A 27,299-nucleotide genomic window follows, 5' to 3' on the forward strand; every position below is an offset into this window, starting at 1 on the left:
GATGGATTTGATGTGATGATTTTACTCGATCAAAAGGAGGGTCAATAGATTGCTTAATAGCTTCCCTCAATTCCTTTGACAAGCTATAACATTTTCATTTGGGATAATGATGAACTATACGATATATTTAGTCAAAGTTATCAATATTTCATTATATTGCATCACAATTATCTTTATGTTAAATTTGATAAATGTATCATACTTTCACTGCCTAACTAAAAGATAAACTTATCAATCTTTAAAAAAAATCCTTCAAATTCAAACTACAAAAATATATTTCTCAATCGATCTCTCTTTGAACCTCTTGGTTGTTTTATTAACCATATTTTTAAGCTTTTTATTCAAATATGACTACATATTTTTCTTGTTTTCAAGATCAATATAGTCAGAATCCTTAATAATCATTCCTCTATTATCTTAAGTTTTACTATACTAGCACTCATTTTTTTCTATAAATATTCCATCATGCTATCATATTCTTCATATATATTATAACATCTAATAGCATTATTCTCAAGGTGCATTATTAAAATATTATATATAGTTTTAGCTCAATAAATCACTGCTTCCTTCATAAATCTATAATTTTAATCATTAGTATGGTTAACTATGATTGCACCTACAATTTAATATTCTTAAAAACTCATGCATACACTCACATACATGCATGCTATTATTAAAATCAAATAATGCAATACTTAGTTGACCTCCTATTGTGCACATTTCACTAATACAAAAGATTAGCTTGTGCTTTGTGACAAATCAAATTGAAGTTTCGTTTGGAACGACTTTTTTAAGGTTTCATAAAGTAGCTTTCTAGTAAAAAAATTTTATTTTTTGTACAAAAAAAACTGCTTTAAGAAGCAATAAGAAAGCCGTCCCAAACAAAGCCTTAATCTTCTCCCATCAATCTAAGGCTTCATTTGTGACGACTTTTTTACTGCTTTCTAAAACAATTTTTTAGTATAAATATTTCTTAAACTAAAGAATTTTGTACTAAAAATTTGTTTTAGAAAGCATTAAGAAAGTCATCCTAAAAGAAATCTAAACCATACTCTAATATCAAATTCTATTCCATCCTAATCAGCATGATATATATATATACCATATAAAAGTTATCAAATTTATCAAATATTTTAATATCATATTATAATGAATGGTGAGACAAACCATCCTACCAAATATCCATTTCTACATGCTAAAATTGACCCGTTTAAAAATTCCAATTGGTTTATGTGATGGATGTCTCCAGGTCAGTTGAGAATTGATTAGTCACACCGTCAAATGCCTAACAAGCTGAGATGAAAACGGGTGAAGACCCCGTTCCCAGGTCAGTCGGCTTCATGAATCCTTTTTCACCATTGTGTCCGGCTAAAAGTCAAATTCTCATCTAAATCTAATAAAGAAAGATCATTTCTAATATTTTCTAACCAAGTCTTTTTAGATCTACCTCTACCTTTCTTAACAAAAGCCAAATCTAATACCTCAACTTTCCTAACCGGATCATCAGAATACCCCGTTCCCAAAAAAATAAAAAAATTCCAACTGAATTATGAAGCATGAATGAGCATCCATTTATAAACCCACCCAACTACATAAATTTATTCAATAAATGAATCGAGACTTCAGCTTCACAAATGGACAAGAGTGGCAGAGCAAAGGCCTTTCGGAAGCATCAATGGTTTGAAAAGGGCCTGCCTTCCATTGTCTCTTCCTTAATGGATCTCTTGTCTCTTTGCCCAACAGATGCCCTTCTTTGTGCCATGGTGGAACCAAACACCAGCAGGTATAATAAATATATCTTGTCCTGAAGCTCCATTTACACTTGTGAAGTAGTAAGAGATGGTTGTAACAAATCCTTTGCATTGTTAAAATTATAACCTCTTAATTGGTTTGTCCTTTCCATGCGAAGTATTCTGATTAAGATGTGCAGCATACTTTTAATCAAGTTGTATTTAAAATAAAATTACCTTTTAGTTTTGCTATAAATATAATTAATGTGTTGTTGTTTTAACTAATCATATTATATTTATATCATACGATATGATCAAAAAATATATATAATTTTCAGGGAATTAGCCTCTTTATAGTTTTTTTGGGACATTTATGTCAATTATGGCTTAGTTTTGGACAGCTTTCTTATTTCTTTCTAAAGCAGCTTTATAATACAAAAAATTTTTAGAACTAGAAGTTTTTGTTGTCCCAAATGAAGCTTAAGACAAACTCATACATATCATATACACAAGACCTCTTGGTTGGTAGCTAGCCAAAGCTCACAACTAATAGACGAAGATGAGTTGCGTATATTTATACTTATCGTATTGTATGATAGGTTCATTGTACTATATGATATGCTCTTATTTTCAAAGCACCATACTGTAAGATTTAATTTTTGGATATTTGATATATATACTTCTTTATAACCTCTAAAGTATGAGTGAGCTAAAAAAATATGAGAGAAATGAGGTGGGTCTTGCTTTAAGATAGTTCTTTTTTTATTATTATTTGAAAATACTAAAAGGTAATATCTCATTTGTGAGAGAAATTATTTTGTGCGGAGGCTCGATGTAGCTCTATGTCTAAAGTTAAATCAGGTGCAGCCACGCTAGCGGTACTGAGCCGCAGTACCGAGCAATATCGAGCTGCGGTACATAGTGAAGGGATCTATCATCCGGATGACATAGCGCATTCTGGTTGATCTTGGAAATGGTGTTCGGCTTCCGCACAGAATAATTAATCCATTTGTGAGGGTATGGTGGTGAGTTTGTTTTTATCTTCTGTTTCATCCTAATGCACCAGTTAAGTTATTATGAAGTTTTGAAAGCCTATTATAGTAAAGATCATGCGGGACTTATGTTGGGACAAATGGAAACACACAGAACTACCCTATTTTTTAAGGTAAACAAAATATGATTGAGAAATATTAATTTTATGTATGAAATTGAAAAAAATAATTTTTTTTTGGAATTTTAGGTAACTGTATTTATTAAAGATGAACAAAATAGTTAAAATATTTATTCTTCTACGAAAAAAATGCATGAGGGGTAACTGCCCACCTTGAATTCTTCTTGGTTTCACCCCTCGACTTATGAGATCTCAAAGATTGCTTTGGTTTATTTATTGGATTGCCAATGGGTTAGAGTACGTAGTAGACTTTTCGTTTGAAGAAGAAGATAGAATATGATTTCTCCATTATTTATCAAGAGGAGAGATTTCTCAGCCTAATGGTGACTAAAAAGAGAGTAATGGTGGCTTTTGGGTTGTAGGGCTCATGGCGTTGATGTACGCGTTAGTGCCTAATAAGTTTTGATTGAAGGAAAAATTAGTTTACACCCCAATTTTCTCTTAGACATTATCTTACTATATTTTACTTGTGATTTTCATTACTTGTGGTCAATGGATGAACTTAAGAGATGGACAATATCGGCCATCCATCCAAACCACTCCTTGGAGTTCCGTCCGACTTTCAAGTGACGCCGCAGGCGCCCGAATGGTGCTAGCTAGGTGGGCATAATCGGGTCCACTGTCTCCTAGCGAGGTTGGGCTGCAGTGAATTAGTTTGGGCGGGCTGTTCGAGTTAGCTAGAGGTGGGCGGGCTGAGGAGTGGGGCGCGTGGGCTGGCTTGGGGGACTTGCTCGGGTTAGCTAAAGTGGGGTGCGCTGCTCAAGTTGACAAAAATAATCCACCGAAAAAATGTGAAAAAATGTTTCCAACGAATTTTTTCCCCGGAAATCCGTCAGAAATATTTCCGACGAAATATTTAACGCTGGAAGGGCTTTTTCGACGCGCAATTTACTATCGGAAATGGTAATTTCTGACGGATTTTAGCTATTTTTCCGACGAAAATGACTACCAGAAAATGACGTTTTTCCTATAGTGGAGTTTCATCCGACTTCCAAGTGACGCCGGTGTTCCGCCAAACTTCCAAGTGACGCCAGAATTTTGCCTGATCTACAAGTGACTATGAGATTCAGCTCGAATACACGACATCATCAAATCTCAAATTCTTGTAATCTAATCGTCCTAAATTTCAAGGACGAGTCAGCCGGCCTCTTGTACATCAAGTAAACACTAGTGGAATTCTCTCAACTGGGCGTGGCCCCGTGGTTTTTCCCTTTCCAGGGTTTCCACATAAAAATATTTGTGTTTTATATCATCTCTGTTTGCGTGTTGGATCTTCGTACAACGCTAAGATGTTAAACTTTATATTTCTCTACCGCCGCGAATACTCCAGGACGCAACAATATTGTAAGATCTAGTTAAACAAAGTTGCTAATTACTTATCATTAAAATTATCTTGTTGTTTACATATATTAGATTTTATTTATTATTTTATGCTGATTTAATGAAAGACAAAAAAAAAATTCTTTCTCCTTGATTTTGAATTTTTATATTTTATATCTCACATGTTTAATTAGTTAAAATAAAAATAAAAATAAAAATAATATCAATTCACACACACACTCTCTCTCTCTCTCTCTCATTTTCATTCACTTCACTTGTCAATCATCCTCATGTGTTCCCAAATCCGTCTAACTCGCTTGCTTCAAGCTACCTAGTACTTTCTATCTTTAGGAGAATGATTGTTTCGCATCTGCTTTTGTTGGCCTTCTCTTGGTTGTTTCCTTGAATTTTGTTTGGTTTGCTCAGTCGGCTAGGGTTCCTGTACGTTTGTTTTCTTTCCTGTTGGGTGTTGTTCTTTTGCTTGGATGTGTTTTAGGTGTAAGGATCGTCTGTGATGGTTGTTGGTTGTGCTGTTTGGGTTTGGGTTTGGTTAGGGTGTGATGTGAGTTATCCAGGTCCCACGGAACATCACATCTGACCGCTAACTACCTACGACCTCCACTTCCCCAAATTATCTTTAGTACTAAGAATATTCTCTGTTTCTTTTCTGCTATATGCCAGTCTAGTGGCCAGCTCAGCATTTTCTTTTCATAGTTATTTCTCTAATAGAAGAGGAGGATATATGTAGTAGAAAGGAGGAGTATTCGGGTAGAAAATGATATACGGAAAGCTGAAGCTATTTCTCCTACCTCCAACCTTCTTCTTCCCCTGTTCTTCCTTTCTCTATTTCTCTATTTCTTTTCTCTGTTTTCTGTGTTCTTGCAGGTCACGAAGGTTCTCACACCAGCTATCCCCCTCATATATGCTACATGATAGTGCCTAAATAGGAAGAAGAATATGAATAGTTTAACCACAAGATTCAAACTATCCATATTAGAATTATAATATTCTATACCGCTTTATCTAGCACGAGCAGATTGCCAGATTAATTTGACGAAACTGAATGGAGAGCAATTTTGTGATTAGGGCAAGGGAAACAAAAGGTTTCACAAGTGATAAAGTGATTAGGGTAAATCGCCCGTGGCTAGTTTACTTTTTTTGGGCTGTTTAAGCAGTTAATTAAAATTTAAATAAGGTTTAGTTTAAAAAAAAAAAACTAAATAATTGATTGAAGGAAAAATTAGTTTACACCCCAATTTTCTCTTAGACATTATCTTACTATATTTTACTTGTTTTTGCTTGTGATTTTCATTACTTGTGGTCAATGGATGAACTTAAGAGATGGACAATATCGGCCGTCCATCCAAATCACTCCTCGGAGTTCTGCCCGACTTTCAAGTGACGCCGCAGGCGCCCGCATGGCGCTAGCTAGGTGGGCATAATCGGGTCCACTGTCTCCTAGCGAGGTTGGGCCGCAGTGAAGTAGTTTGGGTGGGCTGTTCGAGTTAGCTAGTGGTGGGCGGGCTGAGGAGTGGGGCGCGTGGGCTGGCTTGGGGGACTTGCTCGGGTTAGCTAAAGTGGGGTGCGCTGCTCAAGTTGACAAAAATAATCAGCCGGAAATATGTTTCCAACGAATTTTTTCCCGGAAATTCGTCAAAAATATTTCCGACGAAATATTTAAGGCTGGAAGGTCTTTTTCGACGCGCATTTTACTATCGGAAATGGTAATTTCTGACGGATTTTAGCTATTTTTCTGACGAAAATGGCTACCAAAAAATGATGTTTTTCCTATAGTGGGAGTTTCATCCGAATTCCAAGTGACGCCGTTGTTCCGCCAAACTTCCAAGTGACGCCAGAATTCTGTCTGATCTACAAGTGACTATGAGATTCAGCTCGAATACACGACATCATCAAATCTCAAATTCCTGTTTGTAACTAGATTTCAATCTAGGAGTGGATCATTGTAATCTAATCGTCCTAAATTTCAAGGACGAGTCAACCGGCCTCTTGTACATCAAGTAAACACTAGTGGAATTCTCTCAACTGGATGTGGCCCCGTGGTTTTTCCCTTTCCAGGGTTTCCACGTAAAAATATTTGTGTTTTATATCATATCTGTTTGCGTGTTGGATCTTCATACAACGCTAAGACGTTAAACTTTATATTTTTCTACCGCCGCGAATACTCCTGGACGCAACAATATTGTAAGATCTAGTTAAACAAAGTTGCTAATTACTTATCATTAAAATTATCTTGTTGTTTACATATATTAGATTTTATTTATTATTTTATGCTGATTTAATGAAAGACAAAAAAAAATTCTTTCTCCTTGATTTTGAATTTTTATATTTTATATCTCACATGTTTAATTAGTTAAAATAAAAATAAAAATAATATCAATTCACACACTCTCTCTCTCTCTCTCTCTCTCTCTCTCTCTCTCTCTCTCTCTCTCTCATTTTCATTCACTTCACTTGTCAATCATCCGCAGGTGTTCCCAAATCCGTCTAACTCGCTTGCTTCAAGCTACCTAGTACTTTCTATCTTTAGGAGAAAGATTGTTTTGCATCTGCTTTTGTTGGCCTTCTCTTGGTTGTTTCCTTGAATTTTGGTTGGTGTGCTCAGTCGGCTAGGGGTTCTTGTACGTTTGTTTTCTTTCCTGTTGGGTGTTGTTCTTTTGCTTGGATGTGTTTTAGGTGTAAGGATCGGCTGTGATGGTTGTCGGTTGTGCTGTTTGGGTTTGGGTTTGGCTAGGGTGTTAAGTTGGGGGTCGGATGTTGGAGTTCTCTCTCTATGCTTGCTCAATTGGTGTAGTTTCTGTTGTTTGATTCCTGTTTATTTTGTTTCCTTCAATATAACGTTGTTGCAACTTGGAGCTCGTGTGTTCTTGTTCTCTGGGGCTTCTGGTTGGTTGGTCCTTATTGGTTGTAAGTTTTTTTTTTTTTGCCTTGTTTAGTTTGGTCTCTCTTTTTGTAGCTTTTTTAATGCTTCTGTTGGTTGGTCTGTTGTTGTCTTTTCTGGGGTGCCTTGCTTGGGTTGCCTGCTTTGCTTCGAGTCATCGTTGGCTTTACAGTCATCTAGAGGACCTGTTCGTTGTTCGATCTTCTTTTCATTGCTTGGTTATTGTATAGATTGAATCAAAGGCTCATAGGTTTTATTTCAATTACTCTATTTTAGAGGGCTAGTGATTATATAAGGACTTGTAATCTCTTTTATATCAATGCATAAGCCCATATATGTAAATTTTATCCAAAAAAAAAAAAAAAAAAGATGATTGTCTCGACAACATCCAATCGCTCTCTTAGTTTAAGTTATTATATTCTAACTCCTTCAAATAAAAGGGCTGATCAATCGCCTGTTGTTACTTGCCACTCAAGTCATTCACTCTCTTCCCTCCATCAAAGTAAGGGAACATTTCAATCCATGTGTATTAATGTCAACCTTCACTACTATTGCAAGCTAGGGATATTTAACACAATTATACAAATTTCATGAAAGTCAAACTATTTTAACCAGGTTTAAGTAAAATAAAAAATGAAAAATCTTCATAGGAAAATAATTAATTTTCTTAAGTTACGAAAATAAAATCATGATTTCTATGAAACTATGAAGCTTTAAAATTAATTTTAATTTGTAATTGCTTCAAAATGTCGAAATCCAACAACTAATTAAATGAGCCGTTGAGTTCATTAATTGGAAATGAAGAAAGCCCCTTGCAATTACTCATCCAAAATAGAATACACATCTTCCTTAGCTAAGTCTCCACACCTAATGAGAAAATGCCTCTTCCCCTACTCTTCCAAATTATCATAAATCCCTTCCAATGTTCTCTCTTTCTAGCTAAGTATAATCAAGGAAGAATTTATGATCCTCTCTCTCTCTCTCTGACCCTCTTTCTCTCTCATATTCTCTCTCTCTCTCTTTCTCTCTCATATTCTCTCTCTCCTTCTCTCTCTATGTACCTCTAGGCATTTTCACAGTGTAAGATTTGAAGTCAGAAGACTGAAAAATGAGCATCAACTGGTTGTTGAAGGATTTGAAGGCTTGTAGCTGGAGCGAAAGAGTTCTCAGTGGCTATCGAGTTCCTGCACAGATATTAAGGTTAGCTAATTATTATTTACGAAGGAGAAATGGAAATTTATATTATTATAGTAATGACTGAATAAATGAAATGAATATTATTACTTATTTTATTTTAATATAAAATGGGCTAATTATAAATAATTTTATTTATTTTTTAAATGAAACAACTAAATTTTATGAAATCTTATTTTTGGTAGGCTACTTATAAAATACACAATAAATTTTTTAAAATTTTATCTTTCCAATCATAATTTCTTAAATTTTGCCCAAACACACACAACTTTTCAAAAATTTATTTCTTGTATTAAAGAAAACAGAAAACACATTGCATTTATATTTTTCTATGTAGAAAAGATCAAATGATCAAAATAATCAGACTATTAAACTATCAACTTTGTCTCTTAATTCTTTAAATAGTAATCAAATTAATCATTTTCTAAAATCATATATTTTTCTATGCAAAAAAATTAATGGACTAAGGGTTCGTTTGGGACAGCTTTGATACTGCTTTTTAAAATGGATTTCTTCTGTTTTAAAAAGTTGAAGAAAGTCATCCTAAACGAAGTCAAAAATAAAACTTTTAAATAATTAAAAACCATTTGGATCCTTCGTAAAGAATCAAAGAGATCATTATCTCTTTTTCTATCTTAATGGCTTGGTGTGATCCACCTAAGTGGGTATCTAAGAGTTCATAGGTGCAATTAATTAATTAGTATATTATATTTATCTTAAAATAAATGTAAACTAATCATAATAAAAAACTTAAATTAACTATAATCCAATAGTAATTATCAAATTTAGATTTCGTTTGGGACGACTTTCTTATTGATTTTTAAAACAACTTTTTAGTATAAAATTTTAATTTTTAAATAAAAAAACTATTTTAAGAATCGATAAAAAAGCCGTCCCAAATGAATCCTTAGATTTCATTTGAGACGGCTTTCTTGCTGCTTTTTAAAACAAATTTTTAATTCAAAAACTTTCGAACTAAAAAAATGTTTTAAAAATAATAAAAAAATCATCTCAAATAAAATCTTAAAGAGAAATTATATATATGAAAGCTTACTCTCGAGGCCGCGAAGACCAAAGCGAGCTGAGCGCACGCAATCGGCTATTGTACTCTCCAATTGCCAGAAAACACCTTGCAGCTTGTCGAATTGTCAAAATACGCCTCAGTTGGTGAAGCGTCTGCTGTCTTAGATTATCAGCCTGACACAAGCCCAAAACAATTAATAAATTACAAGAATATTTTCAATAAAATATTTATTTTTTTATAAAACGTGAAAGGATAATATTCTTTTTTAATTTTATTAATTATTATTAAAAAATATTTACACTAGGGCCCCTCATAGCCATGCCTGTGAGGACTCTTTCTTGTTTTTTCCATTATTTTTGCAGTTGTCACCTTAATTCTTCTCTAAATTGCATAAATTTTTGCTTTCTTAATTTCATAAACGATGATTTCGTTTATTTTTTTTTGCAAATTGGCAAACAAATAGTGACAAATTAATTACATAATTAATTAATTAATTATAGGAGGATCTATTATTAAAGTGTGGGAGATTGGCCTTACGCAAGGTTTAGGTGGTTAGGTTGTGATGTCATTGTCTAGCATCTATAGAAGGAGAGCAACTTCGCCAACTTTTTAAGAGGGGAAAATATTGAAAACGTGAAGGTTATAATGATGGGGTTGTGCTAGTGAACAAAATAGGGGTTTTTAAAGAATTCAAGTGATTTCGACTTACTTTGCGATGGCTTTTTTCTGCTTATTAAAGCAGCTTGTTAGCACAAAAATTTTAATTTTCGTATTAAAAAATTGCTTTAAGAAGCAGGATGAAAGCAGTTCCAAACGAAGACTTAAAAAAGATATTAGATAGAACTATATTAGAAGGGCTCGAACAAATGAAGGTGTTTGTACTCAACCTAATTAAACATGAGTAAAAATTTGCTTAGTAGACTTAGGGTTTCATTTGAGACAATTTTTCTTACTGCTTTTTAAAGCTGCTTTCTAGTTAAAATTTTTTATGTTTAAAAGTTTTTTTACTAGAAAGCTGATTCAGTAAGAAAGTTGACGCATGCTTCATTTGTGATAATTTTTTTACTGCTATGTTTTTAGTTCATAACGATAATTTTCATTTGGCTACTATTTTTTCGCTGCTTAAAAAAAATTGCACAAAGAAGCTGCTTTCTATAGCAGCTTTAAAAATTTACATTCACTAAAACAACTTTACATGGGAGTAAAAAAAATGTTCGAAATGAAATCTTAACTAAATGCATTGTAGGTCTTAATGTCATTTGAGATTTCTAGTCAATTGGTAATAGAGGCTATGAGTGATATTAATTTTATGAGTATTTTTTCATTTCAGAAGCAAGATCATCTTTCCCTAATTTTATACTATGATTATTGACGTTTGGCAATGCTATTAAGATTTTTCTCTTGAAACAATGATATTACTACTAAGACTTATCAACATAATCAATAATAATGCCATTACATATGTATCTTTAAAAATTTCACTTGATCCACATAAATCTTGATACATTATTTTATATTAAAATTTTCTAGAATTAACTTCGAAATGATCTAAACTTTAATTTCAATAAACTTTTAGTCTAATTAAACGATAAGATGAATTTAACATACATTACCCGATACTACCTGAGTCAAAATGAAAACTTTAGAATATTAATTGAAGGACCAAACGGTTTTTAATTTTGTGTGTTTATAGTCAAATAGAATGAATCAACAAGATGAACCCAAGAGCCGAAGATACCCATAAATGATTTATGATCAAAGTGATCAATATCGACTATTTAGTTAAGTATTTTTTATTATGGCCAAATTTGTCAAAATTTATGTTTCAAAAATCTATAAATAGAAACCCCATTAATTTCTACATAGATGAGATTTAATGGTTGAGATATATGAACTCTATTTCACTGTTAAATAATTGGTTTCAACGATCACCATTAACAACCACCACTCTACCTGCTTACTAACATATAATCTCATTAATTAACTTCAACTGTCCAACTATGAATACTCAACCTCTGTCACATTACTCTTGATCAATTAGCATTGTATAATTTTCTCGGCAATAAACAACTTCAATCATCCCTATAGTATGAATCAGACAATTGTTCTCAATTATATAATCCCGTCATCTTTGTTCGGTAGAATGAACTCTTACATCTTTAATTATATAGTGAACTATTAAAACTAGGTCAAGGTCTATGACTTTTCCTCTTTTTTATTTTTTCACATAAAAAAAATTTGATCGTTTCTAGCAAATTTTATTTGGGTGTGCTGGATCTTTGTATAAAACTAAGATATTAAAAATATTCACTTGATCACTTGAAATTTCTTAACAATTAAGAATAATAAACTAGTATTAATATGATGTTTTAATATTAGGATTAGTTGTCCTTATTTGCATGTAAATAATTAGTTCTAATTTGTAATATTTTCTAACTAATTGTCTTTCTCTTTTTGTTTTTTCAAAGAGATACTTTGATTATTTATCAAGAATATATAAGATGTGTTTAGGTTAATCTTGGTGGATTTTATCCTTAGATACTTTGTTCTTGGCCTGAAGGAACCGCCAAAATGACTCCTTATCGTAGACTACTAGTAAACTATCAGAATATTTAACCTTTTTCATATCATTAACCATTCTTTTCTTTTTTAATAAAAAAGAAATATCATTACTAAAAAAAAAGATTAAAAAAAAAACATGGAGGAATTGTGTAGCAGGGCAAATTATTCTATGCAGAAGCCGAACGTTGTTCGCTCGTCCAGAGACCAACAAAAATGTGCCACATCACTCAAGCTCGATACTTCAGCTTGGTACCGTGCTCGGTACTGTTGATGTGGCACATTCTGGTTGATTTCCGGACGGTGTACTACGTTCGGCGTTCGCACAAAATAATTTCTCATGTAGCAGCGAGCCAGCGAATGGAAGCTTACTTATTTCATTGTCAATATATTTGATCCTTTAACTACGCTCAACCCAGGCTATGTTCTAGGTTTACTCAGGCAAGGACTTTTCAATTAAAAACATCCATATGCATGAAAGAAATTAAAAGTGGATTAGTGGGAACCCTTTATTCAATAAACCACTAGACCGGCCATGATAGGGAAGTGCATTAGTGTTAAGAAGGCAGTTAGTGACAATGATTTGTTTATTAATTAACTTTCAGGAGGTTGTCGTTTCTAGCTAGCCAATAATTTTTTTATTATTGGTAGTAGTAGCAGCAGCTGCTATAGCTAGCTGATTGATTGTCATGATGAAGAAGAAGAAGAAAATGATGATGATTATGATAAGAAAGAACCTGCCGAACAAATCCTTCGAGGTTGCCTATCTTTCCCAAAGCCATTGCCATCTGTCCCATATAATTCCCGACCTTTGGATCTTCACTTAGCGAGCCACTCGCCACTGTATCAGCTAATGATTGCTGGAGCTGCTCCAGTCCCTGTGAAAGAGCCTCCTCCGCTTGCTGTGAAGATTGTTGAAGGTTGCATAATCCCACTAACTGTTGCTCCGTTAATGGATCCAAATGAGGCATAAGAATCTATACGTGAAAGTAAAACGATCAATCTGTTAGATAAATTTTCTCTCTTCCGAATAAAGACAAAAACTTTAGAGTTTGTTTAATTAAGATGGCTACTTTGAGCAGATCAGAGGGACGAAAACCGCCCATCCAAAGGAAGCAACGCTCGGCCGGAGTAGTCCACATTCCGGTGATGAGGTGGAAGACGTCGGATTTTGCTGCGATAGTTTTTAATCTGAAGATCTCATCGTAGTGTTTGAGGCAGTCGTCGACGATGACTCGAAGGTTGCCGTCAGGAAGATGGGCCTGTAAGCCTCCTTGCAGCTCTGCCATGTGCTTATAGTTCTCATCCAGCCACTGTGCATATTCCATGTCAAAGATTTCTGCACCTGCATTAATGTCTTTGTTCTTAGCGATTTTCTGTACGATAGTTGGATTTAACTTATAAATAAATTAATTAAATTTGAGCTAAGGTAAGTTTTGTAATTAGTTACCAGAGCTTATACCTCCATTTGTGCTTGCTCCTGGTATTAAGAGACCCTAAACACACTCAGTTATAATAAAATTCATTAGTATTGTGGTTCCTAAGTATAAGAGGATCAATTTTGAAAATTATTGCTTTACATTAAATGCTATTTTAGTTTGTTTGATTTGATTATTGAACCTGTGATCGTGCTCTCTGAAGGTCTTGCTCTAGCTGTGCAAGCTTCATTCTACTGCTTTCTAGTTGCTGCACGTATGCCTGTAGAGATAATTAAAAATAAAAAAAAATTATTATTTTTTTCATTAATATATTACAAGGATTTGTCCTACTTTGAATTTGATTAATAATAATAAAAAATCCGACCTTCTTTCTTAGCCGACTCTTTCTAGCTGCTTCTCTATTTTGAGCCAGTCTTCTCAATGTCTGCAATTAATATAAACAAGTATATATATACATACATGTAGAGAGCGAGAGAGAGAGATGGGCATGATCAGTAATTCGTCATGCATGCATGGATTAACACGAAAATGAAAATGCATGTGAGCTTTCCAACATTTATGTGGAATCATATATGTATGTATCATGAGCATTAGTGCATTTCATGCACATCATAGGCGCGTGCCTGCTCATTGATAAACTCATCATGTTTCTATGCATATTTATTTATAATTTTTCAGGTCCTACGAGAGAGAGAGAGAGAGAGAGAGAGAGAGAGAGAGAGAGAGGAGGGGGAGTTTGCATGACCTTTGCATCCAGGTTCCTTCCATCTTTTTCTGTAGTCAGCCTCCTCTAAAGCAAATAAAGTGCATAAAGAATTAGTATTTTTAAGTCCATATAGTACATGAAGAAAGGAAAATTACTGTTTCTTTAAGCAATTTTTTACTACAAAGATTTTACTTAGTATTTTTAGTTTTTTACTCTTTCAATTAATGTTGCAATCCCCAAGAAAACAGAAAGAGAAAAGAATATAAAATTTACTGAAAATGTGGTTTGTTATGTTATATTTCCATGAAAACTGTACAAGAAAAAAGAGCTCGGCTGGTTTGACGCATTTGGCTTTCCAGCTTCTATTGTGGTCCTGTGCTCGGTTTCTTTGACAATCTTTTTATGCTTGTTGTTTATTATTTGGTGGAGGTCTTGCTTTATGTCTCATAGGCTTTGAAATGATTTTGTAGGTCGGGTTCTTTGACAATCCTTTTCTTTGTAAAGTTCAGTGAAAATTCACAAATATATGACTTCGAACGTATGCTCTTCTAAGGAGCAATTATTAGGATACCGGGCGGTTCTCCTATCAGGGTTCATGCTCGGTATCGAATGCGGTACATTTTTGAGACGACGTGAAGCATTTTTATTGATCACCGGAAGAAACAGAACGCCCAAGTAATAATTTTGAGGAGGCCAAGTCCAACTAGAACAAGCCGCTAGCCTCACAAAAAAAAGACTTCTTGGAATTCACACATTCTTTTAGACTTTTAGTTGGTAAATTGAGCTCTGCCTCTCAATTTTTTCCAGTATAAGTAAAAGGAAGAGAGGTAATAGAAGGAAAAGATTGAGAAGGAAAGAAGGGAAAATTGCAAGGTTAGCAGCAGTTGCAATTTTGGACGCTAGCTATCAGAGAACATATTACAGAGCTGTCTATAGAAATCCATGAACAGTGGCTTCTTTTGGGCTTGGTGGGATTCAAAGGTCTGTGTATAAGTCGGAAAAGCTTAAAAGAAGTTGTCCTCCATTGGGACCTGTGTTGACAAAAAACTGTATGTAAAAGGGTAACATTACAAGTATAGGATTTTAGTCAAATATATCCAAACAAAGGAGTAGATGCAGATTAATTTCTTGATATCTGAGCTGTTGGCTTTCCAGTAATGGGGTTTTGGGAATCTGAACCAGCTAATGATAGAGACTAAGATAAGAATAGTTTGAAAATAGTACCTTGTCTTGATCTCTGGATTGATGATTTCCTGCTGTTCCTATTTCAGTTTTAGAGCCATCACTGGGAATCATCTGCTGCTGTTGCTGTTGCTGCTGCTGCTCTGTAAATAGCTCAGAGTAATCGTCCTTTCTGCTAACTGGAGATTCTGATTCCAGCTGAGATATTGTGTTCTGTGCTGATCCTGAATCACTGCTCTCTGCTGATTGTGAATTCCCCTATAGAATATAATGACAAGAAATGCCATCGAAAGTTCAAAACACATAGTATCCCTCTCATGGAAATTTTATTTTCATGAGGAATTTCTTATAGGAGGGTTGCTTCTTCAGTGATCAAAATTAAATTTTTATCAGTAAATTTTACTGCTGTAAAAGAAATATTGAAACTATGAAGTTCTATGTTTACCGAGCAGTAAAAAATGAGTGAGAAAAAGTAAAGACATAAGCGTACCACAGTGTTATGGTGAAATCTCATAGGCCACGATGGGAAAATCTCAAGAGTGGGGGGCCTAGTTGTGAGATAGGCTGCAAGAAGAGGGGAGATGCAGAGGGATCAAATAAAGCTGAGGCATTTATTAGAGATAAATGAAAGCTCAGTTGTCAGTGTTCTCCTAAAGGAACTTATTCCTTTTCCCTAAAATAGTGCAGAGAGTTAGTAGAGCTAGGAGTGAGGAGTGAGTGATCGATCACACCACATGTGATCCCTGCGTGAAAGACCATTTCAAACCTCTGTCATCTCCTTTTTCAGAACATGAAATGGTTGTGATTTTTGGAACTATTCATGGCTATAGAGAGAGAAAGATAGAAAGCTATAGAGATCGAGAGAGAGAGAGAGAGAGAGAGATTACTCTTTGTGTCTCCGTCGCTTCTAATTCCAACAACTCCTTGCATGAGTGCCTCCTCCAGCTCCTCAAAATAAGCAGCTCCTTCCTGATCACTGAACAAGCGAACAAGGTTGATCATTTGGTTTACAAGGTGGAATTGGAGGGGAGATAACCATGGAAGACTTAACAAAAAACAAAAAATAAAAAACAGAGAAACTAAATGAAAGTGTCAAATAAATTATACTATTAAAAACAGTGACTTTAGGAAAGGAGGAAATATCCTCATATGGATAAGATTGAAGACTTTGGTAGTGCGAAGAAGTTTATGCCATTATTGACGGTGAATCGATAGAAAAGTTGGCTTTTAGTAAAAAAAACAAATTATTAGGGGGAAGAGAGAAAGAGAGAAAGAGAGAAAGAGAGAGAGAGAAGGGAGCATAAAAGTGCAAAAACAAACAGGAAGAAGTTTTGCAAAGATCGTTTGAATCTTGCATGCAAACAATCACCTTGATCATGTAAATAGCAAACAATCTTAAAAGCTTGATATAAAAAAGAGAACTTGAGGTCAGATATGAAGTGAAGGAAGAATACAAGAAGAAACAATAAGAAAGCTAAGGATTATTACAAGAAATTGGTGCCCGCAGGGGAGAATCCATGAAGTCCATAAGTTAGTGGCTGGTTTGAAGGTCCTGAATCCGAAAGACCAGTTTCACCAACTCTATGATCAGACATCCGGTCCATCTTGTTCAACACTTGCTGTGTTTGTTGATTCTACTCTCAGCTCTCATCAAGCCCAATTCTTCCTTAGCTGAAAGAGGAAAAAAAAAAACAAATTAAAGAATGAAGAAGACACAAATACAAGTTCAGTTCCCTGAATGAAAGGATCGCGTTGAAGAAGTTGACTCCATAAAACCTCAAGTGAACAGTCTCAGAGAACAGGGAAGTCCTCTCAATCGACTGAACCTCCAACCATGCTAGCTAGAAACTGCTTGCTTTCAAATATAGTCAGGGAATAGAGGCACCTTTTAAATCACTGAATCATTTGATTTGGACCCTGACCATTCATGGCTCCCTCTCTCTCTCTCCTTCCCTCCCTCCCCTTTCGCTCTCTCTCTCTCTCTCTGTAGTTGAAGTCACCTCAGTAATAATTCAAGCCAGGAATTCATATCGGATACATAAAGTTCCTTCCCTTGAGTCACTGTCTCAAAAGTGGACTAGAGGGACAGAGAAAGAGAAGTCTAAGAGAGGAAATAAGGAAAGTTAGAGTTTTTTTACAGGAACCTCTAGAATCACTGACTCCAACTCCACTCCCTTCACTTTTTAGCACTTGATTATCCTTTTCATTACAGCTTTATAAGTCCTAATCAAAACTACCACTAAGTAAGAGGAGTATTTCGGCTTATATTCACAAATTCTGATTAATTTTTTAAATTTTCTGATCTCCTCATATTAATGAGAATCTATACTCCCCAATTTGATTTTATTTTATATAAATTGGTAAGTGGAACAGGTCTCTCATTTCATCAAAACAGTAAATTTATATGACTCCATCGGTGTCACATACGACTTTTTTTCTGCATATTTAAAAAATACAAGGCATATTGTAAGCGCCTATTTATAATTGACCAATATTTATCATTACTTATTTGACCAATATTCTTTACTATCTAGAAAGATAGAGACCTAAACAATTTTCAAAATTTTAATTCGTATATATATTCTATACTAATTTCTCAAGTCACCTCCAATAAATGAGCCATTTCGCTTTCCTAAGAGTAAGAAAGAGACCATCATATCTCTACTCTGAGCTTGCTGCCGCAGGAAGTAGTTCATCTTCACTGTCATTTTGTTCAGAAGGCTAAAGAGGGGTTCTTTGTCACCCTCACTGTTGCATGAAGGAAATTTGTGCAAACAGATGTGTGAATTTAGTTATTCATAGAGTGAGGTTTCGTTTGATACGGTTTTCTTTCTGCTTCTTAAAGCAATTTTAAATTAAAACTTTGTACTTTAAAACTATTTTAAGAAGCAGAAAGAAAGCCGTATCAAACGAACCCTGATAAAGATTAACAGAATCTGCTTAATCAAAATCCCAAAGCAATTAGTGTTGAGCTTGATCTAGTTATTACAAATAGATGTATTTGAATCCATTTCTTCATGAGTATAATCTGATTTCTAACTGTCATCATACATGTTCTGAATTTCTCCTTTAAAAAAGGAAAGATGGAGTAGAAAAAAGAAAGCAGAGAATAAATATGGAGTCCAGAAACAAGATAAAAGCAATAATAAGCTATTGGAGTAAAAAAAAAAAATAGAATAGGCTACTTAAGATCGAATATGACCTGCCACCTGAAAATAAGATGATTAGTGAAGACATAGTGTTTGCTTAAATTCCTAAATCTTTGGTGAAATAGCTTAATTATATGTAAATTTTTTTACTAAAGCTTCTTTTGAGATGATTTTTTTACTATTTTTTCAAATGACTTTTAAGTATAAAATCTTTTTATTTTTATATTAAAACATTGCTTCAAAAAACAGTAAAAAAATCGTTTCAAACGAAGTCTAAATGTATCTGTTGAAAGTGAGAAACCTTTGTTGTTGCGAATGTATTGACCTGGAATTGAAAAACACAGAGAACTGTTGGATTAATAAAGAAAAGAGAAGTGAGATACCAAAATAGAACAGCAGAAAATAAAATTTTGTTGGGACTCTTTTGTACTTTCTTGAGATATTCAAAGCTATAAATATATTTGAAATTATGTGGCAATTCCTTAAACATATTAGAATATATTCTCTTGAGAAACTTTTAAATGGATAATTTATGTAATTATTATTATTATTGTTTATTATCTCTTAATAATTAGTATAATCTTTAGAGGTGAGAATTTCTCTTTTTTTTTTTTTCAAGATTGATTATATTTGGACTTAAGGAAATTATTTTTGCTTCAATTTTATTTGTACAGTCATGTATTTTTTTATACCGACTTGATTCCGCTTTCACATAAACTTATAATTTTGGCCAAATTACCTAATTCTTTGTTTTTTCTTCTGATATTTGGCATCTTTGTTATTATTTTATTTATTCATTATATAAAACTATTTTAAAATTTTTTTTGAGCAATAATTAAGCTGATGAGGTCTTATCAAGCTTCTTTTTAATGCTTGAAAGTGTCAATTTATATTAACAACATGCCTTCCCTTTTATAAGCTATGTAAACACTGCATATTTATCTAATCTTTTAATCTCCTCTTTCTAAACTAAAACTCTAACAATAATGACCCCCACTTGTCTTTTTATTTCTTAATCCCTCCATTCAAAAGGTTTGGTTGGGTATTCTGCCCTTGTTGGAGGGTCAACATCCATTACTTGTCAAATACCTAAAACCCCAAGATTCCTTTCCACACATAATTAATTAATTAGCTATCCTTAGGGCCTTAAGAGCAAATTATTTGCCTTTCTTCCTCATTTATCTTTGTTATTAGGCTATCCTTATGAGGCTAATCCTCCTCCTATATATGCTTGGGATTCATTTTTTTATGTTCAGAAACAATAAACATCAATTTTGGACCACAAAAATATTCTGAAATGAAGGAGTCTTTATCAAGAAATAGTAGACTAGTTATTAATTTATGTTCCACATATCTACTACCTTTGTAGGTGATGTTCCTCCACCAATTATTCTTTCTGCAACTAATGATGATGAGGCTAAAAAAGTTTTTGTGTACCATATAGAAATATAATTATGTTAGGTGATCAATTAATTAGCTTTCTTGTTTCTTGCAATTAAAGAGGAGGGATGATATATATTGATGATGAATTTATTGAAAAATATTTGTTAAAAGACAATGGGGTAGCCATGTCTCTTTGTTTTGAGGCCATTTAAGAAAAGTTCCATATTTCCAGTTATTTAAATATTTGTAATAGCTCTTTATATATGGATATGGAAGAACTCAGTGAAGGAGATCATCTACTTGTTAAAACAATACCAATATCTAAGAGCATCTTCAATCGAACATCAAACATGCATATGATGTCATTCGGTCGCTCCAACCGAACTCCAAATCTTCCGCTATTTGCTTGCGGGTGAATCGTGCGACGCCAATATTGGCGTTGCACTATTCACCAAAGTTATTTTTCTGTCTCAACTGGATTTGCTGAAGAAACATACCAAAGAGGATAAAGACCGTTACCTTCGTAGAAGCCAGCAAAATGGAGTTCGATTGGAGATGAATCGTGACTTTTTTGAGTTTCACTGCATTTTGAAGTGAAAAAATGTGATTTTCGGTTGGAGATGCCCTAAGCTCCTCCAGAATTTAAGTCCTCTTCTTACAATATCCTCTTATATATTTTAATGGAGTTTGCCTTCTTCCTCATTTGAAAAGTACAACTGGTTTTGGATGTTCATAGTGCTTTCTAATTAGGTTTTGATTTTAAGTCAAACTGGATATAAAAACTAAGTTGTTGGAAAAAGAGATGACATAAAATTAGCAGAAAGCTTGAAGAAGAAAAAGTTTGGTGGCTGAACACTGCAAAATGTGCTGCATGGGCAGGTTGTTAGCTGAGAACTGACAAAGGTCTTGAAAGTTCTTAGTGAAAATCTTAAAGAAATATTTTTATAATATTTTAGGATGCATTCTATTGTTTGTTAGTGTGGTGGGTTCATAAAATAATGTATCTGAATTTTTATTAGAGTGAGAAATGGACCTTTAAGCATCTACAAGAGAGTACTGAATCATAGTCTCATTAGTTAATTAGTTTGGTTGGATTGGTGAACAAATATTCTCTGATTTGCTCAACCAACCTCTAGACTAGTTTGGTGAGTTGCAAGGAGATTGGATGCTTAGAGTTGGGAGATCAGTTTTAGTTTGGTTTTAGTTGATAATGGAATTGGAACAAATAGAATCGGTTTGGGCTAGATCAGCTCCAAATGCCAATCTACTTCAAGTCCACCAAGTGTCAATTGGATACATTGTGGTAAAATATGGTGCTTCGATTATTAAGATGTTGAGAATTAGTGATCTGATAAGATGAGTAGGATGGTAAGGAGCGCACTGATAGCCTCGAACATTGCTTCATAATCTTTAATTCCAAGGATAAATCTCCGGCCATGTGTTGGTAGTCGGACGACTGTAGTTGAGCGACGGTGGTTTGAGAATCGTAGTCGGTATGCAGTTGATGGAGGTTTGAAGACCGTAGTAGATTGATGGTGGTTAGAAGGATCATAAACACGCTATGGTGGTTGGAGAGTTGTAGTTAGGCAATGGGGTCAGAAGACTATAGTCTACGTGTGATGAAGGTTGGGTGGGTTATAGTTGGGCAAGAGTGGTACGAAGGACCATAATATGACGATGGTGATTGGAAGACCATGGTTGGGTGACTTTCCTCTGATGAACTTTCATCAAAGGATTGTAATCGAAGGGTGATAGAGGTCAGAAAGACCATAATTGGGCACTGGTGGTTCGAAGATTGTAGTCGAGTAATGGTAGTCTAATAACTGTTGTTGAGCAACGGTGGTTTGAATACCATAGTTGGGTGATGGTGGTATGAGGATCATAATCCGACAATGGTGGCTGGAAGGACATGTGACAATGTTCGAAAGGCTATGGTCATGTGACGATTGTAAAAGGATTGTAGTTAGCGAGTGACAGAGGTCAAATGATATTGTTCGATAGGTGATGGAGGTCGAAAGAATTGTAGTCGGGCAACATTGGTCAAAAGACCATGTTCGGATGGCGCTCGTTGAAGGTTTGTGGAGGGCTAGAGACATATATCAAAGAACTATGGTCGGTGGGCGAAGGAGATTTGAAGGACCATAGCCAAGTGACGGTCGTTAGAGTACTATAATCAGGCAATGATGGTTAGAGGATTGTAGTCGGGTGAACATGGTCAAATGACAGTAGTCGGGAGATTGTGGTCTAATGATCATAGTCGACTGATGATGGTCAAAAATTCGTAGTCGGCAATGATGGTCCGAGGAAAATAGTCAGGTAACAGTGGTTGGAGGGCCATAGTGGTCGGTTGGTGAAGGATCAATGACAATAGTCAAATGTTGGCTCGACAATGGTGCTTGGGTGGGGCTCCTTGACCCTTAAATCCTCACAAGTCTCTTGAATCTAAAGTCAAAATTTAGGTTCTAGCTCCAAACTTCCAGTCCAAACTCCTCCCCATCTCATTATTCCCTTTCATGTAGAGCGCGAGGCTCTATTTATAAATTTTTGAGAGTGGCATGACAATAGTCCATAGATATAGAGAAAATTTGAAACTCTCTATTGGACGAATTAAGTGATCTTACTCTCGTTGGATTCATCTCATCAAAACACTCAATATGAGTTTAAGCATACCAAATTTGTATATCACGTGGTGATACAATTAGTGCTCTGAAGATTCTATTTAAACTTCAGGTGATTAATTTGGGCTCATTTAGAATTGCATTATACTATATTTTATATCGTTAAGTTTGTCTTGTCGAGACATTCATTTTAACTATATGTTTGTTGAAATCGGAGTTCAAATGATCCCAAATTTAATTTTGAAAGATTTTTATTCAAATATGCATCAAGATTTGTGCTCGACCATGGTGATTTTTGGTAACATATCACATGTAAAGATCTTCATATAAATAACATCTTCTATTAGCATATTTAATTAAGCTATCGATTAAATATTTTTTTTGATATTTTCATTTATTGTACTGTAGCGAATGGTTCAGTAGCATTTGAACAAATTTCACTTATTTGTGCATACAACTGATGTTTGGAAATTAAATGGCTGAGATGTTTCTTCATATAATAATATTGAGGGATCTTTCGAGAAGACTTTCTTATTGCTTCTTAAAGCAATTTTTTAGTACAAAAATTAAAATTTTTATATTAGAAAGTTGATTTAAGAAGCAAGTAAGTAGTTGTCCCAAACGAAGCCTAAGTACATGCATAAAAGGAGAAGAAGAAGAGAAAGAAGGGAAGAGAAGAGGAAGCCTTCGGTTTGGTGAGCAAAATCCAATTTTTCACAATCCATTCGCCAACCTAAATTCATATTAGGTTCATAGAATTGACAGTGCATATTGATCATTTACATGTAAATTCTTAATTGTCATGTAATATCTTAGATATACTATGTAACATATAGATTTTAATATGTGCTTAAAATGCTAAATAATATTAAATACCTATAAAATGAGATTAATAGTTAAGTTAATGAAATGTTACGGCATATGTGATGTATTGACATATTGTGATGATCTTTACAAAAATAGATAAAAGTTCTGATGTGATGATTCTCAACAGAAAAAATAAAAAGAATTCTCAACTCTCGATTCTAAAAGTTGGAATGGGCTAACTTTGAATATAGTGACTATTAGTAACTGCACCCAAAATTTATTAACGATTATTCTGGCCACGAGTTAGGTGACTACTTTTGTGTCATATTATAATTGTGTCTTCCAAGTAAGGAGAGACTATTTTTGTATCATATCATAGCCTTTTTGGGTGCATAAATTTGGGATATATTAGAGAAGAAAATGTACATAATGAGGATTCAAAATATTTTGGTATATATTAATTTAAATTTAAAGTTTATCTAGAAGCTCTATATTCGATTTGATGATTTTAATTATGGATGTTTATATATCAATGCTTAGAATGGACTTATTCAATGATTAAAAAGTGTAATGTATATTTTGTGACGATTGAATCGGATTAAGTTTCACTCATTGGATCATGATTAATAAAGTCATGATGGGTGTTGGTAAAAAAGTATATCTGAGAACAACAAGCTCAGTTTTGCTTGACCAAATACAAGCTAAATAATGAAATATTCATTATGAAAATCATTGATAATAAGTAATTATTGATAAAAATTTCAGCATAAAATCTACCAATATGTGTTTTAGCTTATGAGAATTAGCATGCCTTCTATTGTTTTAGGAATCAATCAATAATATAAATGTGATTAAATAAGTATTTGAAGAAGAAATCAACCAAATTACCAAAAGCAAAAAAAATTGTTTGTTTTCTCTTTTTTTTTTTGTGTGTTTAATAAGGACAAGCTATCAACTAGGAAATGAAATAACAAATAATCTAATAAATTCTCTTTTTTTATTTAAAATAAAGATGTGATTCAACACTAAATGTAAGATAAACTAATTAAAAAAATTAACATAATATATATATATAGGATAAAAAAGTCAAGAGAAGTGGCAAGAAAAATCTTTTCCTTCCAAAAGCTCTTAGGTAACAACCTCAATATATTTTAGAGTTAATAGAAATGTATTATGTTAACAAACTCGCTTAATTGCAGGGAATCTAAAGATCAAGAGGAGCTGAAAATCTCTCAGCCTCAATATATGTTAGGGCCTTTTATGCTTTGTGTTTGACTCCTTGGGAAGACATATTAGCACTGGATTTAGAAGATTCGTAAATGATTTCAAATAACCAAAAGAACCATATGTATTGTGTACAACTCATTTCATGAAGACACTAACATATTGGATTGGGGGATCTTCATGAAAAAAGTTTATATGAATTTTATATTAAAATTTGACTAAATTATATTAATATTATATTATTATTTTATTATAAAATCTTAACCCATTATCTTAATCCATTAAAATCCCCTTTTATTATAGTTAGGGGGGAATTTCAATTTGTTATAAAGAAAGATAGCTTGGCAGCTATTTTATGGGATCACTGGTGCATGAGTGAGGTTTTTTCTTCCACATTCCCTTATTTCCCCCTTGCTGACTTCAGCTCTCAATATGATAAGTTGAATATTTGGATTGTTAACGATTCTTTGTTGATTCTGGAGTTTATTCCGCAGAATATTTAGAGTTTTATTGAGAAAATTCCTATTCTCATGAAAAAAATTCTCAAATCATGTGGGATATGAAGGATTATGGGGCCTTTAAGGATTATTATGCTGAATTTTTTGCTAAAGAACCAGATTTTATCTGTTCTCCAATGATATGGCACAGGAGACATTCTCTTAGATATTCAATTTTTTCATTGTTGACTCTTAAAGGTGGTCTTAAAACGGTGGAAGAACTCATAAAAAGAAATATTATGATACAAGATATACTATGCTCTTTTTGTCATAGTTGCAGAGAATCTCTTACTCACTTGTATTTTGAATATAAATACTCTTTTGCTATGCTGCTTAAATTACTATCGAGTTGCCAGAATTTCCTACTTAGGTCGAACGTCTCGTAGACATTTATGTTTATTGGGGGTTTTCTAGATGAGAAAATTTAAAAAAAAGGGATTTTGCTTACACTTAATGCTATCATATATCACATTTGTAGTGAAAGAAATAATAGAAAATTTGGTAATATTGTTGTATGCGCCATTACGTATCCTTGCCAAAATCATCACAAAGCCAGTAAGGTTTAAACTTTCGAAATGGAAAGGAGGGGGAGTTGGTGAAGCTGAAACAACACTTATAGTTTCTAAAGTGATTCTGTTTTGGCTATGTTTATCTGCTATGTTTTTATGATTTAATGATCATCATTGGGATGAAATTATACTAAGAAATTATGATGGATTGCTCGAATCTAAAATGTTCAGATTTCTTTTGCTACAATATTTCTTGGAGCTTTATCATGAATATTGATGGCCTAATTCGAGTTAGACAACTGCATAAAATGCGATTTTTTTGGGAATTGGACAATGATGATCATCTGTCATATCAATCCCCTTGGAAGGTCTTAGGGCAACCAGGGCAACATCTGCCTTGTCTCGTTGACAGATTCTACTAAGTTCAAGTAAGGAAGAAAATAAGCTAGCTAGCAAGCAAGATAAGTTGATCTCTTATTTAAATATAGATTTTGTCTCTTTTATGATGATTTTTATCCCTCATGTAAATGTCCATTACTCCAATTTTGTTTTTCTCGGGTATTGGAGATATCTTTATTGGTCTTAGCTTTCTTTCTACAAGTTTTCTTATGTTTTTTTCTTTTGGTGCAACTGCTTTTGATTTTATAATACAGGCAAATGCAAAAATTTTCCCCGAAAAAAAAAAACCCTTTTATTCCCTTTATTCTGCTAACAGAGACTCTTAATCAAAATTAGAGAAAAAAGATATAGGGAGAAAAAGAAATTTTAGGCTTTGGAAGCTGTAAAGTGATTTTAGTCAATCGATCTTGTTGGGAGATTTGCTCATTTCAATGTAAGGAATAATTATCCTATTTATGATTTCAATAAATTGTTATTTTTAAAATTTTTTGGATCAAATTTGAATTTCCGTTACAAAAAAATAAAGATAATTTTGTATTGTTAAAATTTTCATGGCGTAACTTTTTATATTTTATAGAGATTGAGATTATGATTATTTTGAATATTTATTTAAACTTTTTGCTATTTTATTTTTATCAATTCAAATTTTTATTTTAAAATATGTTGCGCTATAGATATATATATATACCTCAAGACTTAGCTCTTCCATTGATGGAGTAAACAGCTTGAAGGCTCACCCACTCCTCCTCTCTATTCTTACATTAATATTAAGGTGAGATTTGATCTATGATGCACAAGCACGGATACGACGCGCTACTCGGATATGACACGGACACGGATACGGGACACGTCATTTATTGAAAATATAGGACACGGACATGGGTTTGTCATGGTATTATAGTTTTAATATTTAAAAAATAGTGTGTAAAAATTAAATAAGTATAATTTTAAAAATAATTTGAAAATAATAAGTCATTTAACTAGAATTATGCTTAAAATGATTAGTATTAGGATGTCGAGAGTCTGGCGTCGATGTCGTTTATCAGTCACCGAGAGAGGAGATGAAAATACCTTCACTGTAAAAAAAAAATGAAAATGAGAATATTCGATGATTGTGTATTAAGTGCGGATATTGATTTGGTGTTGTGGATAGGAAATAAGAAATTTAGTTTAAATCCAGTCAAATACAAGCAATTATATTTAAAATTTTCATAAAATATTTAAGATACGCGTGTCGGACACTTGTGTCCAATTTGTATTTAATATTTTTTTAATCGGACACGTTTCGGCGTGTCTGACACGTATCGGAGCAGTGTCGGACGAGTGTCATGTCGGATACGGTGTCATACACTGCACGCCTCTTTGAGGAGAAATGTCGGTGCATTATAGGCTTTGATTGTATCTCCATTTCCCCTTCACAATATAATTTTCTCCACTTCCCACAAAGGTAATAAAATTTATCATAAAAATTTTTATGAGGAATTAT

The 27,299-nt window shown here is 33.6% G+C and overlaps 1 protein-coding gene across 2 annotated transcripts; it reads right to left on the minus strand.

The window, feature by feature from the left end:
* Positions 1-7,918: 7,918 nt before the first annotated feature.
* On the minus strand, positions 7,919-17,342 carry LOC110096667 (transcription factor TGAL5). 2 transcript variants are annotated; one of them, XM_020822722.2, is made up of 13 exons: positions 17,113-17,342; positions 16,716-16,898; positions 16,115-16,203; positions 15,718-15,791; positions 15,270-15,485; positions 14,085-14,129; positions 13,704-13,763; positions 13,521-13,598; positions 13,351-13,396; positions 12,974-13,245; positions 12,638-12,877; positions 9,372-9,514; positions 7,919-8,307 (listed from the first exon to the last, which is right to left on the minus strand). In XM_020822722.2, the coding sequence occupies exons 2-13, from the start codon at positions 16,829-16,831 to the stop codon at positions 8,217-8,219; spliced, it is 1,470 nt and encodes a 489-aa protein (XP_020678381.1). In that variant the 5' UTR covers positions 16,832-16,898; positions 17,113-17,342; the 3' UTR covers positions 7,919-8,216. The 2 variants fall into 2 exon arrangements, with proteins under 2 accessions (XP_020678381.1, XP_020678380.1); XM_020822721.2 differs by having other exon boundaries at positions 17,004-17,342.
* Between the last annotated feature and the right edge of the window lie 9,957 nt (positions 17,343-27,299).

The sequence above is a fragment of the Dendrobium catenatum genome, unplaced genomic scaffold, assembly GCF_001605985.2.
Source record: "Dendrobium catenatum unplaced genomic scaffold, ASM160598v2 fragScaff_scaffold_1521, whole genome shotgun sequence".
Lineage (NCBI taxonomy): Eukaryota > Viridiplantae > Streptophyta > Magnoliopsida > Asparagales > Orchidaceae > Dendrobium > Dendrobium catenatum.

Excerpts from the sequence above, each read along its gene's own strand:
- LOC110096667 (XM_020822722.2), bottom strand. The coding sequence starts at position 16,831 with ATGGACCGGATGTCTGATCATAGAGTTGGTGAAACTGGTCTTTCGGAT. Across the intron at positions 16,204-16,715 it reads CCTGCGGGCACCAATTTCTT|TGATCAGGAAGGAGCTGCTT; the intron begins GTAATAATCCTT and ends TCGCTTGTTCAG. Across the intron at positions 13,246-13,350 it reads AAATGGAGGTATAAGCTCTG|GTGCAGAAATCTTTGACATG; the intron begins GTAACTAATTAC and ends ACATTAATGCAG.